Source organism: Acanthopagrus latus, chromosome 9, assembly GCF_904848185.1.
Source record: "Acanthopagrus latus isolate v.2019 chromosome 9, fAcaLat1.1, whole genome shotgun sequence".
Classification (NCBI taxonomy): Eukaryota; Metazoa; Chordata; class Actinopteri; order Spariformes; family Sparidae; genus Acanthopagrus; species Acanthopagrus latus.
In genome coordinates, this window is record NC_051047.1 from 26,041,054 (window position 1) to 26,060,018 (window position 18,965).

An 18,965-nucleotide genomic window follows, 5' to 3' on the forward strand; every position below is an offset into this window, starting at 1 on the left:
ATGGCAGACATGTTTACTTCACAGTACATCCTTTATGTCCTCATCAGCAGCACGGCAGAACAAAAAGTGCTGCTGGGTCACACGACAAACAAACGTATGGGACTTTCAAAATAATATTTATTTCAAGTGGAACACACAAAAAAAAGAAAACCTGCGTCTCAGAGCAGAGCAGAGGACGTCAACCAGAAGCTCGTCTGCATTTGCACTGAGGGTCAGACGGAGCAACAAAATAACAGTCCGGAGAGAAAAGAAGAATAATGCATGAGCTGTTATACTCCGATCATAAAATCAGCTCTGCAGATGTTTTTCTGAAGGAAGGGAACGCTCTCAAAACCTGAAGGATACAAACAATTCTGACATAACAAGGAAAACTCTGCAGGGCGCCTTTAACAACAGGCCTCAGAGAGTGATCATCACACCACTGGGTTCAATTAAAGCCATACGCAACAAAACAAAACGCACCATGTGATCCTGATCAGGAGTCCAACACCAGCTCGTTTAAAAACACAGATACTGGGGTACAGGAAGCTGCTGGGAAGTAACAGCGTCCCACTTTGTCATGTGAGTTAACCCAGGCTACATGTGTGGGGGGAGTCAGAAGTGGGTCAATTTAAGCTGCACTGAGTCTGAAAGAGACAGAAAGTCAGACGACAACACAGACAGACAGACAGACGAGTGTGAAGTCTGGCCTCTGTCTGTGTCGCGGCGTTTCCTACAGTCTGCATGAAGTCAGCGAGACACAGGACAGCGCTGCATCATCGCCCCCACCAATCAGAGGCTATTGTTCGTCCTCGCCGCAGCCAGAAGACTGAACAAGACCTCTCCAGTCGACTGGGTTAATCAGCGAGTTAGCGTGCCGCCGTCTCTCATATGGGACACCATATGCATGGATGGACATTTAAACGGGACGCACGGGGGGTGTTCCTCTCATGTCTCCATCTGTGACTGAGTGTCCGGCCGAGTAAAGACTAATTCTGAGGACTCGCGTTTCCCATATTTGGACGGAGCTCCAAAAAGATCCTCTCGTCCTCTGTTTTGTTCTGTCCAGCCTCCCACTGAGCTTGTTCCCTTTTCACAAGGCAGCCATTCTTCATCTTTCTCAGCTAAACCAGGAGCCAGCAAGAGCCAGCTGACCTCTGACCTCCCTCCACTTCCCTTCTTCCCCTCCGCCTGACCTCTTTCCTCCACACTGTGCTCTCATCTACTCCCCAAACTTCAGCTGTAAATCCAGCTCATCCTCCACACTTCCCTCCGTCTGGTCACGTGACGACGAAGAACCAGATCAGTGTCTCAGCAAACACAGAGAGGTCGTCACTTCAAAATAAAATCAATCAAATCCTTGAAACGATCAGTGTGCAATCACAGCGCTTCGCTCGAAAGACGTGTGATCCGGTTACAGTTACACAGAACAAATATGAACTGAACAACAAAACTGTGTTTATATTTTACAACCTTCCTCTGTCAAAAATAAACCTCTAAGCTGGTCAGAACATCATTTCCCATATTATTCATTTCTTTACCAAAAAAAAAAAAAAAAGATTTGTTCAGATTTTACTCAGCTGTGTTACTTCAATTCACAGTAACAATAAAATATGAATAGAGATGAAATGACAGAGTGGAAGAGGAGAGAAAACCTGCAGCTGGTCAGTGAGACGCACATCAATGCCAGTTTAATTCTCGTTGCCTCCATCGAGGAGGTTGTGTACGTTTGTTTGTTGGTTGGTTTGTCATTTTTGATATTTTCATTAAATTCTCAGGGTACAAAGTATGTGTCTTGATGAAAAAAAGGTGGCTGGTGTCTATGAGAGTATAATTTGATGTTAATCCACGTAAAAGAAAAACCTAATCTACTGATTTACTTCTGTTTTCGCAGGTGGAAAGTCTTTTTTTCAGCTGCAGTTCAGTAACAAACAGGATCCTGCATTAGGCTTCACTGAGTTGAAGGGGACTGTTGTGCCTAGGCGGAGGTATGCACTCTACACTGATACACAGCCTCTTATATCAGACAGTCAATCCAAACTTTCTCTGCTCACCCTTCAAACTTTTTTAGAGCTCCTCAAAAACCTCCAGAAGACTTTTTTTTTCTGTTTTCACAGACTGATTATAATCCTGACAAGTGGACTGAAAGCTGCTTGTGTTTAACCTGCATCCTGTTAGATCACAGACCAGCAGAGAGGACGGGACAGACGGGAGTTTAACGGTTTATGACACACGACATAAACTAGATGTCAGGATATCAGAACTTCATTTTCTTTTTCATATGCTCCACTTTTATAAGGAGGCTGCCATCCTGGACACGTCCTGTGTGCGTAGCTATATCGTTTATCACGCTGCATGTGTTTCACACTGTCAGATTAAATGTCAGTCCCGTAAATCATTCACAACAGAACGCCATCATTTGAGAATCCATTTTGGCCTTTACTCAAGTGAAGAAGGAAACAAGATATACGCTCATAAATTTGATGCTCGCAAACATTCAGGGTGATGACGACTCGAACCAGTCGTCTGGATGTTACGCTGTAATATTATAACAAGCCAAACGGACATTACGGCTGTATTTCACAGGAAGGTGGGCCGTCTCCAGGTGTTTCTGATGACCAGATCATGCACTTTTGTGGCAAAGCCTAAACAGAGCATGAACGCAGCATCATGACGAGAGGGAAGAAGAAAAGAAAGTACCGTAAAGAAACATTTGTTTTGAACTTATCTGTGGTTTAAACATTTATTCCGGCGACACGGTTGAAAGAACTCCGGCATCCCGAACGCCGAAGCAACACGAAACCACACACGGAGATTTTAACCTCACCGCCCGCGAGCGAAATAAAAAACATGTGAGTCATTTTGCTTTACAGTGAATCGACTGAATTATTCACCACGGCACCAACAAGAAACGACAGGACGACTTCATGACTGTGAGAAACACCAGCTTTAACAACAAAAGCCGGATTGAGCAGCAGCTTTGTCCCTCCACAAACACCAACGCCTACACTCGAACTCTCTGCTGATCCTCCTGACTCCATCACATCTGATACGTATTTGCTTTTTTTTATCCGCGCGGGTCTAAACACTGTTTGTATCTGTATTATTCCCCCCGCTCGAGACGCATTCAATCTCAATTTGTTGCGGTTATTATTCAGTGGATAAGTCACCCGGGCAGCGACTTCTCGATCAGCTCCTTAAAGGACAGAACGGAGCGCTGATAAGAACGACTCAACTACCAACGAGCCTGGTCCCAATTAAAGCCGACTTCATCCTGAATGACATGTCACAATACATCCAGCTGAAGACGAAGGGAAGCGTCTGGGAATCCCCTAATTGTAAGCAGCCTACAGGACAAGTGCAGCAGGCAGCAATTCACAGCTAAATAGCAGAAAGTAGAGAGGGTCTCTTTCCTTTTTCTTTTTTTTTTTTTTTCTCCCCCAACCTTTCCTTCCGCTCTCAGCTTTCCCACTAACCGGACCGTCTCACAATGAACAGTCACCTGCTTTTCATTTAGGGGGGAAAAATGCACCCCAGGCATTCCAGTCTCTCCTTCCTCTCCTCCCCCCATCCCGCCCTCCTCTCTCTCTCTCTCTCTCTCTCTAACTCTACATGCATTTCATCTCAGTGAGGTGGATCCCAGGGAGGAAATTACTCAGTCATCCAGAAAGTGAAGAGAGGGGAAGAAGAAGAAGAAGAAGAAGAAAAAAATCCCTTCTTTTTCACAAACCATCGGCAGCGCTGAGAGGAGGACAGTCGTCGTGGTCAGTAAACTCTGAGATTCTGCTGTGGGATTCAAATCGCTTCCCAAAAAAACCCCAAAAATATAACAACTGTTCCATCGATGTTCAATAATATCTAATCTATCTATCTATCTATTCCTGAATTTTGAACAGGATTTGTCGTCATGATTCAGTTACTGTATAGCCATAGCAATCAGATATTCAAATTATTGATAATATTAATATATCATACACCTGAGATGATGAGCTGCACAGCTTTTATGAGGCTGCACAAACATCTTATGTTCGCTTTGTTTATTACAACTCAGATGTTTTATCAGACTCAAAGAAAGAAAGAAAGAAACCCAAGAAAACAGAATTAAAGTTGAAGAACGCTGGAATGCAGCAGAAAATAATACTTGCAGTACTTTCGAATGACTGCGTCTCCTTCCACCTTTAAATCCTAAAATGCTTAATTTAGCTCGATGAGGAGAACAAAGACCGCTCGTGTGGTTTTATGAGGTGATTTTATCGCCGAGCGCACCTCAGGCCTCTGAGACAACAAGATGGCAACATGGATGAAACAAATGGTTGAACTCCAAAACAAACTGCACGCCGCTCGTAAAAATTCCAACGTGATTTTTTATGATGATTTGTTTTGTGCGAGGACGTCTCCAACAATGCAGGGAGAGTCTCTGAATCTACACAGAACTGTCCGACACAAACAAGTCTGATGGAGACACATCTGTCAAAGAAACAACAACAGAAGAGGGAGATAACATCTGTACGCTTTAATTCAATCACCCAGAGATGAAGATACTGTACTCTTCCTCTGTTTCTGCAGGTCTTTGTTTTGATTTTGAGACGTTGTGTATTCTGCCAAAAACTGTGAGCGTAAAATAAATTACTTATTATTGCTGTAACACAATTACCTTGTGACTTCCTGGCCTGGCTTCAGGTATGTGTTTTGAAATCTTACAACAAATCCATATCAAGCAACTCATAAAAAGTTCAGTTTCAGCAAACATCCACAAAACTAACTTCGAGATAAGCTCTCCGTTTAAAGAAAACAAATCCGTGAGCTTTTCCCCGGCTGTATTGTGATGTAGCTGCCTACAAAAATAAAGGATACACGTGGAACAAAAATGGCTGCGAGCCCCGCAGAAAAGCAACAAAGACGGCCCCTGCCAACAGCATTGATTCCGCGAGATAAAACAAGTTTAATCAAAGACAGCTAACGTTCATCACTGCCAAGGGAAAACAGCACGTGTTCCATATCGCGCTGGGTTGGCAGAGGCTCAGACGCTTGGACGAGAACGATGAAACCAAAACCATAAATGTTCTGTGGGAAGGACGAGGACGACGTGTTTTCAGGGATTTTGTTTCTCATGATTAGATCTCATCATTTCCTGAACAGTTCCTCTCCCGCTCTCCAAAAGCTAGATACGAATCACATCTGAATGTTGCCTAAAATAAATAAAATTCACACAAATCCAACAAATCACTTGTGGCACCGGCAGAACTGCAAACCGAGTCGAGAGCGATAAAAAAAAAAAAGCCTCAAATCCTCGTCGGCCTCGGATAAATGCACAGGCAGCGCAGCGGGACGCCGTCAGCGCCACTTCCAATGAGCTTTGTTTGGCCTCACACTTGAATGCATAGGTATCCACGGGAGGTCTCAGATCACATCCAGAGTTAGAGGTTATCATGGCATTAACAAGTTCTGCGGGCCTCTTCAGAGAGGACCCTCGAGGGCCGGACGGGAGAAATCACGCCAAGAAAGATCTCGAATTCCTCGAACGATCGGGGGCTCTACAGCTGGCACAGCGAGGACAAAAAACACTGATGTCAAGGAGAAAGTTTTTTATTATCGTGACCTCACAGCTCTCATGCTCAGACGAAATGCATGCACGCACGCTCAGGTTTTGGCAGCAGGTTTAATAAAGTGACACGTTCCCCGAGTTTGATAAGCGTTTGTTTTTTGTTGTCTTGTTAAAATATCTTTGACATAAGTTTGACTTGGACGCTCTGTTCTGCTCTGCTCTGGCATGAAGACTCACACAGTTTGAGTCAACATGTACATGTAAGGAGTGTTTCGTCTCATAACGATTGTGTTTCACACGAGATGTGAAGCACAACCATATAAGGTGGCTCACAAGAGGCCGATCAACAAGATATCTAACCTTTAGAGTAAGACTACGTAACCTTTACTGGACCGCCGCCACTCGTATGAAGCGAATGGAAAACCAAGTAAATGGACCGGATCAAATTTGTACAATTTAAAAACTACAAGTCATTTAAACTTTCCTACGATATGTGGTGGCGGCTGCCAAAGCACAGGACGCTGTCGGACAACAGTGTTTTAACCTTGTAGGTGTGAAACCGCTGGATGTTTTCAATCAGACACCAAGAAAATGTTCAGTCGTAACAGAGGAAGTCAAAATGAGATCTTTTAACGCCTCAAACTAGCCATCTTTAAAAGTAAAGAGCAGCAAGTGCAATCAGATTCCCCACACAGAATATAAAGACAAATATAACAAACATTTCCTGTATGACAGTAAATATCCCGCATCATACCTGGAGCTACAGATGCAAAATACTCCACACAGTAACAAGCATAACTGTACAACAAAGTGATGACATGAGTAAAACAAAATCCATAAAAGTGGACATTAAATTCCCCAAAGCTGTTTGGAATCACTGTTTATCTGCCTAAACCTGACCCGGCCATCAGCACACCATTACAGTGATAAAAGAGACGTGTAAAGTTGCAAAATAAAGAAAGGTAAAGTTCTACAGGTACAGTATCGAGTCACAATCCATCGACTGAAACACGTCCTGTGTAGAGACGCTGTGAGACGTCAGCTGATCGTCAGTGACGCTTGTGTTGTCAGAATCACTGAATCACAGTCGATCTGTTTTTCAGCGCTCGGCCCCACAATGAGCTTCCTGTTAGCTGCCCGGTCTTAAGTACTACCAGGTCCAAAACACCTCCTGACTCCAGAGCAGAGTCTGCAGCGAGTCCCCACACAGTGGTTTCACCGCACAACAGTGACCTCTGACCTTCTTTGGTCCCGAGGGAACTTAGTAAGTCAAGTATCTCACGTCACTAATAAAAATGTCTACACAAACCAAGATTAAATAAAAGCAAGTTCAGACTAAATTTACAGTAGAAACCGCCTGTGCAGTACTTCAGATTATGCACAAAAACAAGTTGCAATGTTCAAGAAAACAAAAAATATGAATTTTAATTACCCTGCATGACACAAAGGTGTTGAACACAACAAACTGACTATGTTGCTCTTCCTATAAATGTATCAGTCGTAAACAAAGAAAATTAAGAAAAGTACGGGGTAATTAAAATCAGAAAAGGTTAATCGTGTTCGGATTAGGTGGATATAAATTAATAGGAAGAGTCTTTATTTAAGAAAAGCCTACTCAATAAATTGGACGAGGGCCAGGAGATTTTCCCGGCAGATTAAATGGAAATATCATTATCGGTTATCATGAGAGGTTGAGGATGGATTTGTTGGTCTGATGGAGAATAAGTTCTGGACAGCAGGACAAAATCATCAATCCAAAACAAATCGTTGGGTAGAATCCATAAATATTCAACAAAAAAACAACAAGAATCCATCAAGATTTCAGCGTTTCTGACTAATTTTATTGTCAAAATGTAAAAAAAAAAAAAAACAAGAACAAAAGAGATATTTTGTTCCATTATGATGCGTCAATATAAAGTCTTGGAATTGCTTTTCATGGTAAAACACTGTCACTGTGCGGTCCTGCCACACACGTCTCAACACAACCAAAACCACATGGTAAAAAATAACGGCTGTATAAACTTAAGACATGAAATAACTCACTGAGCCTCAACTTTATTTATGACCGTATTACTGTTAGAAGCGTCTTCATGATGTCATGCAGAGTTAATGTGCGTGATGGACGTGGCAGCCGGAGGTTAAAAGGACAAATATCACCAGTTTCTGGGGGGCCAAGTTGCTTTAAGTCCTACAGAGACATGAGGTAATGTTGCACTAAATCATCAGACATAGATGCAAAAGTTGGAGGGGTATGATGTCAGAGGTGATGTAGAGATAACACTTCTACAAGCCAGAGCAGAGGAAACAAATGAGGGAACTACAGTATATATTTTTTAAGCGATACGATGGTGCCAGTTCACATGAATCACTCTCGCTGCAAACTGAATTTAAAAAGAGAGAGAGTTTGAGGTTTAAAACACTCAAAACAAATTAGAAAACACTTGATCTCTCTGTGGTGAAGCTGTTTCTAAGGGAAGTGTACAGTTTATCGCCCATGAAAATGAGGATAAACTGACCTTTCTGTGGTCGGTAAGTCCATATTCCTGGGAGAGCAAGGAGAGCAAAATGGAAAAACCTAAACCCAGGCAAATTTCTGAATCCTGAAAACTCCCTCCGTGGAAAGCCAGAAGGCCATGCATGGGAGGTTTAAGGCCAATGTGCCCAGCGAAGCATGCGCTAAGCTGGGGGTCTGTTCAGGAGCGAGAGGGGTGGATGGGAGGGGGGTTACACAAAGCTCAACAACTCTCATAAATCACCCGAGCAAGGGTTAAACTTCCCCCTTTTGTTGTTTAAGATTTTTCAACCGAGACCCAAACAGCAACAGCAAGATGAAACGGAACGAAGTCTTGTTGCGAAATTCCTCCGGATGGCAACAAACCGGGTGAGCCGGAAGACGACCGCATGGCAAATCCATTATGGTGGAGGGGGGAAAAAAAAAAAAAAAACATCGGGGCAACGTAAACCCAGATGTTACAATTACAAAAACTGTTGCTGTATTTCAAAGAGGCCCCACATGTGGAACATTTTCTCAGCTCGAATCGGAGGTAATCTCAGGAACTCGGATTTGGGGAGGAGGAAGGGGATCAAACTGGCAACAGACCAAAAGAAGAAAAAAGACATTCGGACAGGAGATGATTTTTAAAGAGTTCAGACCCTCCTGATACTTTTACACATGTCCCACTTTCAGAGGTGAAAGTCAACAGGTTTGGCATTTGTCTATTTTCAAGTCAAAACAGCTGAAGGACCGACGACCTCACATTCCTGAGATGACACCATGTCACAGCGAGATCCTTCTGAGACCAAACTGTGAACTCAGACGGGCCGCGAGTACGGTAATGGATATCGATCATCCCGAGGAGTTCTTTGAAGCCTGACAACTCTGGTTTAGGTTTAGCCAAGGGTCAATAAATTGCACTTGACAGAACTGTGAGGCGGCGATCTGAGGCGGCGTTTTCTACACCGGCACCTTGTTAGCTGGGACGCATCACCTGGACACGACCGCGGCCTGACTGACATGTTTTCACTTACACCTGTTCTGTCCATCGCCTGTGATTCTTGAATGTCCTCAAAGTTTGCACGGCCTTTAAACTTTCTCTCAGAGGGCATCTGACTTGTTTCATAGTCCTTTCAGAGAAACCTGATAAAACTCCCCCCTTAAACCCTTTTTTTGGCCTTTATCAATTATTCACAATGTTTGGCGGCAGCGCGAGACTCTTTCCGAAGGTCTCCTTTCAAGGCCCGTCCATGCTTGCTTTGCCCTCCGATCTCGCCCCGAGCGTCTTCTGTTCATTTCCTTTGTCCTTCAAGTTGTTCCTGTCATTTCCGATACTTTCCTGAGCACTTTCTCTCTGCTCCTTTGCTGGAAATATCTCCTTTTATCCAGGACCATCCTGCTCTGACAGGAGGAAACGCTCCCCTTCATGAGGCCGGGACGAAGGAATAGATCTTGTCTAGTTGTTGGAGATGGTCTGCTTCCTGCATCTGTAGTCACTCATGCTCATTCAACCCTCGCTTTTCTGTTGCTTCGTAACAGCTTTTGCAGCTGGGCTCACTTCCTCAAGTGCCTGAGGAGCACGTCTGTCTCCATATTATGCTAAACTGATCAATCTAGATGGACTAACAGCAATATATCACCAGAAAAGAAGAAGCGCCATTTGAGTCTTTGACAAGTTTGGAAACTTTTTTGTCGTAGTCTCAAGAGGATCTTTTCAGGGAGGGGGCTGCGGTGAGTGTTGACCCAAACACTAACCGGATTCTGGTGGAATAAGGTGCGCCCAAATTAAGGCTGTTTTAGGGGCCAAACAAAGATCTGCTATTAACGCAAGAGCTCAGATTGAACCCCGCCCCCTTAAGTGAGCTCGCTTTGTCATACAGTGCTCTGATGCAGTCAATCAGTGACCCGGGGCTTAGCTGGGGGGCTTTGAGATTCTTTTACGACCCCCCTTTCACCTCGCCTCCCGCTCCTCAAAAGAAAGAATGGTAATTAACTGATGAAGAGCTCTGTAAGATTATCCAGTCTCCTCGCCAAGGGCTCCGGCTCTGCCAGCGGTGTGCAGTCATGTCCCAAAGGACCACTGCAGAATGGGAAAGGATGGATCTCAATGGTCTATTCAGCTACTCTCCTCTTTCATCCTCTATTCAGCTGGAAAAAAAAAAAAAAAAAAGGAGGAGAGCGCCATGCAATGTTGTATATTTCGGCCTGGAATGTTCTTTCATATCAGCACAAATTAGGAAAAGCACTCACGGTGTTTCAAGACAAGTGTCGAGAACACGGTCGCAATGCTTTTAGCATCGAGCACACATGAGCGCAGCTCGTCGCTGACCACATCACAGCTCAGAGGGCACGCAAGTGCACAAACAACCCCTCACTGTGAGCGGGAATGCGCGGCAGATTGAATTATACAAGAGAAAGCAAAAAATAGCTGTGTGTCCCAACCACCGAGAGCGAGACAGAGCAGGGCACAGAGGGAGTGAAGGGAGAGAGGGACCGGGGTGAAGAGGGCAGCAGATCCATTTAATTCAACTCGGTCGCAGAGCAGACAAGTTTGCAGCCGGTGCGCGGAGCTGCAGAGACGAGCTAGAAGATGTTTCTGGAAGGAGAAAACAATACGGAGTTTGTCTGGCTGGTTGTGCGCACACCCTCCCGTCCTGCTCCATAATATCTCCCTCATTCAAATGTGTCAGCGTGCCAAGGCCCCCCACAGCCGAGGTCCCAACCCTCCACCCAACCCCCGACAAGCAGACCACCCAATAGATTCCCTGACCAGCTTGATTTGATTTCCCAATGTGCAGCTCTGAAGTATCAACTTTTGTTTTTTGTTGTTTTTTTTTTTGATGCGGTACAAAATCACAACAAAAGCACGGAGGCTCAATGCAACAACGCCGACTTGACTCATGCACGACTTCTACTGCCAGTTTTTTGCAAGTTTTATGATTACGCACAAAGTTTTATCGCGAGTCTGTCTGTCATAAACGTGACAAGACGTCCCCGGGGACTGACAGCTGCACATCAACCGCGATCCTGAGAGAAACTTCCCAGATGAAATGTTATCTCACCCAGAACATGCAGGACAGGCAGACCCAGGTGCGTGCAGGTCCAGCCAGAGCTGCTGGCAGGCTCAGAGAGACGGACGGCATGGTGACGAGCTGGAGTGATGCTGCTGCTGCTGCTGCTGCTGCTACAGACCAGAGGGCTTCCTCATGTATAATCCAGCCTGGAGAAGTGTTGCCCGACGCTGCAGAGCCATGACTGTCCTGCCTGCAAACGCTCGTCCCAACTGCCTGACTTGCTTCTTTCTTCTCCTCTAAACTGGATCCTGACTGCCTCCCGTCTCTTCTCCTCTCCTCTGCTCACTCTGCCTCTCCTCCTCTCTGCCGGGGAAACTTTCACAAAGCTTTTTTTTTTTTCTGGCGGGGGGTGGAGGGAGGGAAGGAGGGAAGGAGGTGGGGGTCAGGCTGCCCCCACCACTCCACAGGAGTAAAGGGGGAGGGGGGTGCTCTGCTTATTATACATCTCTTTTGCCCCTCCTCTCTCTCTCTCGCTCTCTCTCATCCCCATGTCTCCCTCCCTTCTCCACCCCTCTAAGTCTCACCACTTTTAATTTCATTCATTCCTTGATCCCACCACCCAACCAGCCCCCTTCCACGATTATCCCCCTCAGCATCCGTCGTACTTCACCTCCCCCCCCACCCTTCATTCCCTCCGTCGCTCTCGCACTGTTTCCCTGCATGTTTTCTGTGTTGAGGCCATTTTTAATATTTCATAAAGTCTGTCTCGCCCGGTGTTCACCCATGTGATGAATGTCCTCTGGCATTTCTCCTGACACCGGGGGAAAAATGCTCGACTGACTCATTCTGGATGTCAGAAGCGACACCTGCTATTAAGATTATGGTTCTGTGCTGCGAGCGTCTGAAAATCTGCAAAACGTGTGTGAGTTGAGTTCCACTTTTGAAACACAACTCTTAACATTGTCTGATGCTCCATTTTCAAACAACCATCTAAGCTCCAGTCACCTGCTCTCACTTCAGGTTCCTTGCATCTAAGCTCAGCCTGCAGGATGTGAGGAAATCAGGTGTAATATTGCAATGGCGATAAATACTCGAGTGCCTTCGTTAGCTCTCCATCCTCAGCCAAATCTACACCAACTAATCTGATGGCAGCTGAAGGCGAGCTGGGGTTTTGTCTGATTATTCAAGTGAAAATGTGCAGCATAAATAAAATGATTCTTCTTTGGGCCCACGTACGTCTCCGACAGTGTGTTTGGTAGTGCTGAGTTGTAGCACAAAACATTGGTTTTGATTGACAGAGTTATTAATGTTATTGTAACAGATGGATGACTGCACAGATCACAACAAGCTTACAGAGAGCTGGTTTGTCCCACAGGAGCTTTGTATCGCAGTGAATGGAGAATTTTGTTTGTCAATATAAAAGATTATGTCGTCTCGATGCTGCTCCTGAACATCAGCAGCTCACAGACCTGACCAGCTCTACTTTCACACTACTGAAGTCGTCAACATGAGCAGATTTATTGTGATTTTCATCTATTCCAGCAAACATGTCTGTGCTGAGTTGGCGGCCATGTTTGTGCTGAGCGTTATGACGTAGTTCACTGAGAGGTTTAACACAAAACTACATGATACATTACTGTCTTTATGACAAGATGTGACTCTATTAACTTGGAAAACTATCTTTTAAATTGATAAATATCATATGTGTATTTCATGGCCTAATTCAAACGGGATAAAACTGACTCTCCGTTGACTAATAGGTCCTATGAGGTGACCATCGGCTCCATGAGATTTATGTCATGATATACGGTAACAGATGACAAACTAATGCATGATTGGTTGATTGAAAAAGAAACCACAGTGACAAACCCAGCCAAGTTCTTCAGGAGGCTTCTTCTCTCGACTCTCTCCTCTTTGGGAACAACTGAGAAAAGATGCTGACGCTGACACTTTCTCCATGTATTTATTGCACATGTTCATATTGCGATGGTGAAAAAAAATAAATAAATAGATTGACTGGTCAGCACTAATCCAAGCCCAGGCATTAACATTCACAGCAGCTGATGACGAGCTTCACCGGCTACAGTTTCTTTTATATTTAGGTCGTTAAAGGTTTCCATCCTGACGGGATTTAAATTAGAGCTGGACTGACGACAGCATCGCATGAAGCTGTTTATTTATAAATCACATACATCATCACGTACGGTGGGACGGGAATCAATGATCAACCAATGTGGCTTTTTCAGATACAGATTATTAGAAATCAAAGAAAGAACTTTACTTGATTATTTCCATGTTCTGCTACTTTATCCTTCCACTCCACTTACTTTACTTGATACATTTAGTTAAAAGTTAACTATTAGGTGTTTATAAGGCTATTAATTGTGACGTGTTCCTAATTGGATAGTGTTGTAGGCGGGACATTGTGTAAATCACTGATATAGATAAATTTATTAAGATAAGGCATCTTTTCCTCTCAGCCTCACAGTTTAAGAACACTTCTAAATCATCAACTAATCCCATAACAGCGTCTAAATCTGTGACTCTCAGCTAAAAGTCCAGTTATCGGTAATAAAGACATCAGAAAACAGGTCACAAACCTGTAGTTTTACGTTTTAAAAAGTGAATAAATGTCCTAAAACAGAGAGGGAGAGGAACAGTGCTGCAAGTGGAGAGTCTCTGCAGCAGCAGATCTGGTGTGCTGGTGTGTATTTACAGCAGGATGGCACATGTGGAGCTGAATGAAAATAAACTACAGAGTTTGTGATCGTGGTGATGAAGGAGCTCGTCAGCCCGTCCAGCAGCGCGGCTCACTGATGAGTCTTTTACAGTTTCTGGATAACAATGGAGCTCGATGGCACAGAGGAAGACGATATATCAAAGTTTGGATACCCAAACAATTGGTTCTTTCAATTTATTGTTTCCTTCTGGTCTTTTCCTTATATTTGCCAACAGTAGGCAGGGTTTCTTTTTCCTCCTGAACAGTCAAAATCAAGCTCCTCTCAGCAGCTTACATCTGTGGCCAATCACATATTTATCTACATATATACACAGCGTACACACTCAGAATGATCAGTTCGCTTCATCACATTAAATCAGAAGAATACAACCAGTTTTAAGCACTTTTCAAATCCTGAAAACGTCACATAAATTAAAAAGGATTTCCAGCAACGGGATGAACCCGGAAATAAGAAAACTATAGATTATCAGCGGCCTTATTCTTCAAGCATTTCACGCACAACTTCATCACTTCAGGCTCCGTAATCTCTTACCCCACATTCATATTTTCTCTCAGAGGAAAAGTAGACCTGAAGGATCAACCTCCGATATAAGTAGCGGCCTCAGACGAAGCCCCGCCCCCCCCTCCATCTCCTCCCTTCACTCCGGGACACAGAGGGGCCAGGAAGCAAACGCTGCTTCATTAAGTTCTCACTGCTCATCAATGACCATGTTAGCCCCCCATGTGTGACTCTTTATCCCCTTGTGTGGTACACTTTCTCACACACACACACACACACACACACACACACACACACACACACGTACCTGTAAACACTCATGGACCCATAATTTTCTAACAAACACACACAGTTTCTCTCACGCGACTGAACATCGTCACGGCCCACCGCTTCCTCAAAACATAAACTATCAAACTCTCCATAAGCGTACACATAAACATCCAGCACAGAGCCGCCCTTTACTCCCACACACACACACACACACACACACACACACAAACGCATCCTCACATCTTTGTGTCACGCTACGTAAACACACAAACCCACCCGCACGCACAAACGTACAAACACACTAACACTCACACCCAGTGGCACACCGGATTAATCCCCTGGTATTTCCTGCAGGCCACCCCGTGAAAGGAGACAACGCTAGAGAGAAAACATTTCCACTTCATCCCCCCAAACCAACACACACACACACACACACACACACACACACAGTTATACACACACACACACATTCACTCGACATGGATATTTCTTCCGAGAAGTTCAAGAACTTTGGAAGAAAGGAAGAAGTTATTTTTCTACATTACTCCACATCTGTGTGTTTTTATATGTTAAGCTTCGGATCAAGAAATATTTTTATTCCCAGTTAATCTTATTTTTCCAGTTAATAAAACAATAACATGACAAATACCCAGTTACAGAGGCAAGTCTGCAAATCTTCAGTAGGATCGAGAGTCGGACCCCACAGACGTGATGTGAATTCTTACAGAGCTATGAGATAAAGACAAGCAGGAAATCTTCTCCTCTCCTTCTAATAGCTGCAGAACTAAACTGACAATATTCATCGTTTTAACGCCAAAGTCGACATGTCGCCTCATTCAGATCCATATTGGTCGACATTTATCTCCCCGTGCTGCTACATCAGACTAATTAACCTGCAGTAACCTCCACCGGTCTGGTGTCGTTACCACCTTGTCAAATATCGACAGGCGTCGCCTTCGCTGCCACGTCAGCTCAGCAGTCATTTTCCTTTCAAAATAAAAGCCAGAAGATGCTGTAACAGTAGCGCCATGTTCGATATTGTGACAAAATCAAATATCACAATGCTATTTTATTATTATTCTATTATTAACGCAATGTACTGTTTGATCAATAATCATCAGTAATGTGGATAAAATGACCGAGTGGGTAAAGATGAGTATAGGAACAAGTAAAACAGTCTGGTGAGTTCAGAAAGTGACATCTCAGGACTGTAATGCAGCCGTCAAATCCAGAAAAAGACGACGCTTCACTTCATATCACAGTAACAATATGATATCCTGTCCTACTTCACACTGAGGCGTAAACAACCAACTTGAGGCTATTTTAAAACCTCAGACCAGATCACAGAGTGACTGGGCACACTGTGTGTTGTCCAGCTGAGCTTAGTTGTACTGATATATAAATCAGGACGCCGCCCGCCATGTCACTGTCAGCACGCTCTAGTGTGACAGGACGCTTCATTTACTTCTGATAAACAGAATATCTTCTATAAATAACATCAGGATTAACTGCACGGCTGACAAAGACGGCAAAAGAGCAGTGATAATAAATTAGAGGTATGTTGTAAGTTTTGGATTTATTATGGTAGTTACCTGCTTGTGAATTGCTTTATTAATTAAAGTGACAAGACAAACAGCTTCTGCTCTTTTGGCAGATCACATCATGGCTGGATATCCTGACTAATCAAGGACAAAGTGATCTGGGACTAAAAGACTTTCTGGCACGAAACCGGTGACGGACTTGAATCGCCCGTCGTGCACGGATCATACAGCCGAACAAGTGCAGCCGCAGCACCCACTGGTGGTCGCTGGACAAACTGCCTGCACGTCTAGAATCCAAACACTTGTTCAGAGCACAGTTATTAAATATAGGAGGGGACAGAGGAGGTGACTGAGGGGGGGAGGACGGCATATTTCCAAGGCTAATCAGATCACTTGTGGGATTTGTTTTAGTACCTCTTTAACCTTGACCATTTCTGTCTTCTTTTGTAAACCAGAGACAGCCAGCCACTTACACAATTAGGAAGATTAACCACTGTCAGGTCGCCGTCCTTGAACCGAGAGAAGATGGGCAAAAAAAAAAAAAAAAGCAAAGCTGCATGTGCTCCTTGTTACATCGGATTCAATATTAAAAAAAAAAAAAAAAGAAAAAAGAGGTTTCAACAGACGGGAAAGACACTTGAAGCATGTGAGGAAGAGAAGGAGTGAAAGAAAATGAAATAGAGAGAGTAGAAACAGATAATCAGATAGATAAGGAGAGCGTGAACGTGTAAACAGAGGGGTGTGTCCCGTCCGAGATGAAGGGGGGGGAGTTGACTTGTTGACAGGCAGAGGAAGAACACACTCCAGCAGCCCCCACCCCAACACACACACACACACACACACACACACACACACACACACACACACACACCCTTCCTCACCCCCGTGACTCCCATCTGTTGAAAACAATACAGAGCAGAGGCCCTCCCTTTGCACAACACTCACATGTGTGTGCACGTTTTTCCTCTGTTCCCTCTGTAACACTGAGAGGAAGCAGCGTCCGCCCAGCACCAGGACACGCTGACCCGCCAGCACAACAACAACACTCGCACAGCACATGGCGTGGAGACTTCTGGCCTCCTCTTTGAGAACAATCGTCATGAGTCAACATCAAAGTGGTCCATGTTTCGGATCGTGTGACTTTTTTTTTTTAATTTGGGGTCATTTTCGGAGCGAGGGGTTCCAGGAACATGGATGGTGCATGAGGTGTTCCTCGTTCCCAGAGGTTCATTCAGTAGACCTCAGGGTTGTTCTGATAAACGATGCCATCGTCCACTGGACTTCTGAGTCCTGATTTAAAGAAAAGTAATGTGAACCTTCTGAGTTTTTAAATGAAGCAGGAATTGTTGAAGTTTGTGCAAAACCAACCAGCTCAGTTAGGCGACCCCCGATTCTCCTCTGTGGATCTCTGTCAGGGTGCTTCTATCATTCACGCCATTGGTAAATGCATTTTATTAACTTAGTTTCCTCTGCTAACTTTGTTTCCACTGCCTGAGGCTGAAAACAACTAATTAACAGACATATGGCGCAGAGACAAAGACAAACCGGTGACGGGAGACGGTTTTCTCTGCTGGGCGAGTTAGAGCGATAGTGACAAACAGCCGACGCTCCATCGGTGCGGTAACTCTTTACGGCAACTCTGACAGGACACAATACATCATACTAAACAATACCATCCGACCGGAGCAGAGCAAACTGGGATTCATCCATGAAGAAGCTGAGCATTTGCACACTAAGTGGCTTGTGAGGATGAAGTGCAGTCAGGTCAGGACTCAAGCACGACAAGCATCCAGATGAAGCTGGATGTAGATGGTTACATGTAGTCTGTGGTTCTGGTTCATATTGGACCTTAAACTTGGTACGTCAATGGTTACTGCTGGGTACGTGGATCCATCTTGCCTATCTTGTTGGAAAATTGTGAAAGTTAATCCTTCTCAGTGAAAGTCTTTTTTTGGGTCGAGTCACTTTGAGAGGTCACAGCACAGACACGTATGAAACTGCATCCCCGGACCTGGCAGGGATTCAGCTGCTTCATAGCACCTTCATCCTCCTGCCGGGTGCACCTGCCGGAGACGATGCAGGTAATTCTTCACCCCTTCACGGCACAGAGACCAACAACATGCCCCCAGGAGAAGACGACGCATGTTAAAAACCTTCAACATGTGTTTGACCAGACAGGCAGCCACCTACTGAAAACACTTGCTGCTTTGATAAGAGGTGAGTTTGGTGTGTGTGTGTGTGTGCATGTGTGCATGTGTGCATGTGTGTGTGTGTGTGTGTGTGTGTGTGTGTGTGTGCATGTGTGCATGTGTGTGTGTGTGTGTGTGTGCCGTGACACTAAACAGCGGCTGCATTCGGAGGATTAATGGCTCCGTCTGACAGCACAGACCTACTATCGGGAAAACGGCCCAAGTTAAACTGGTAATATCCTGGTCTGTGTGTGTGTGTGTGTGTGTGTCTGTGCTCGAGTGTGTGTGTGTGTGTCCTCACGCTTATCTCTCCAGCCCGCCTCATCCTCTGGGCTCGTATCAGGCCTATCGCTCGCCGGGCGTCATGCAAATATTAATTCATTTGGCAGCCGCAGATGGAAACGTCGGGACATTTGAGGATGGGGTCGAGATCCAAACGTTTCATGCATCCTGTGTCTGGGGCCGTGATTCATGAGGTCAATATTTGTTAACGCGCTGATGTGTAGAACGTTACAAAGATGGGTTGAAGAAAAAAAGTCAGAATGAGACACAGCAGTTTTGATTTTTGCAAAATAAAGACTAAAGAAGAAGATTAAGAATAAAGAATAGAGAGAGAGAGAGTTGAAAGTCCACAGCGAGGTTCTTCAGCTTGGCAGTGTTTTGAGTCGGCAGGCTAACGTGCTAATAATGAAAA

At 44.6% G+C, this 18,965-nt stretch overlaps 1 protein-coding gene across 9 annotated transcripts in view; it reads right to left on the reverse strand.

Moving 5' to 3' along the window:
• The window catches only part of tns1b (tensin 1b), a 162,035-nt gene that overhangs the window by 119,862 nt on the left and 23,208 nt on the right, over positions 1-18,965 (reverse strand). Inside the window, exon 1 of one of the 9 annotated variants that reach the window (XM_037110281.1) lies at positions 11,081-11,356. The exons of the other annotated variants lie outside the window; for them this stretch is intronic. Coding sequence (XP_036966176.1) covers positions 11,081-11,161 — 81 coding nt within the window. The 5' untranslated portion in view covers positions 11,162-11,356. Of the gene's footprint in view, positions 1-11,080; positions 11,357-18,965 lie in introns of those variants that run through there. 9 annotated transcript variants of the gene reach the window in all.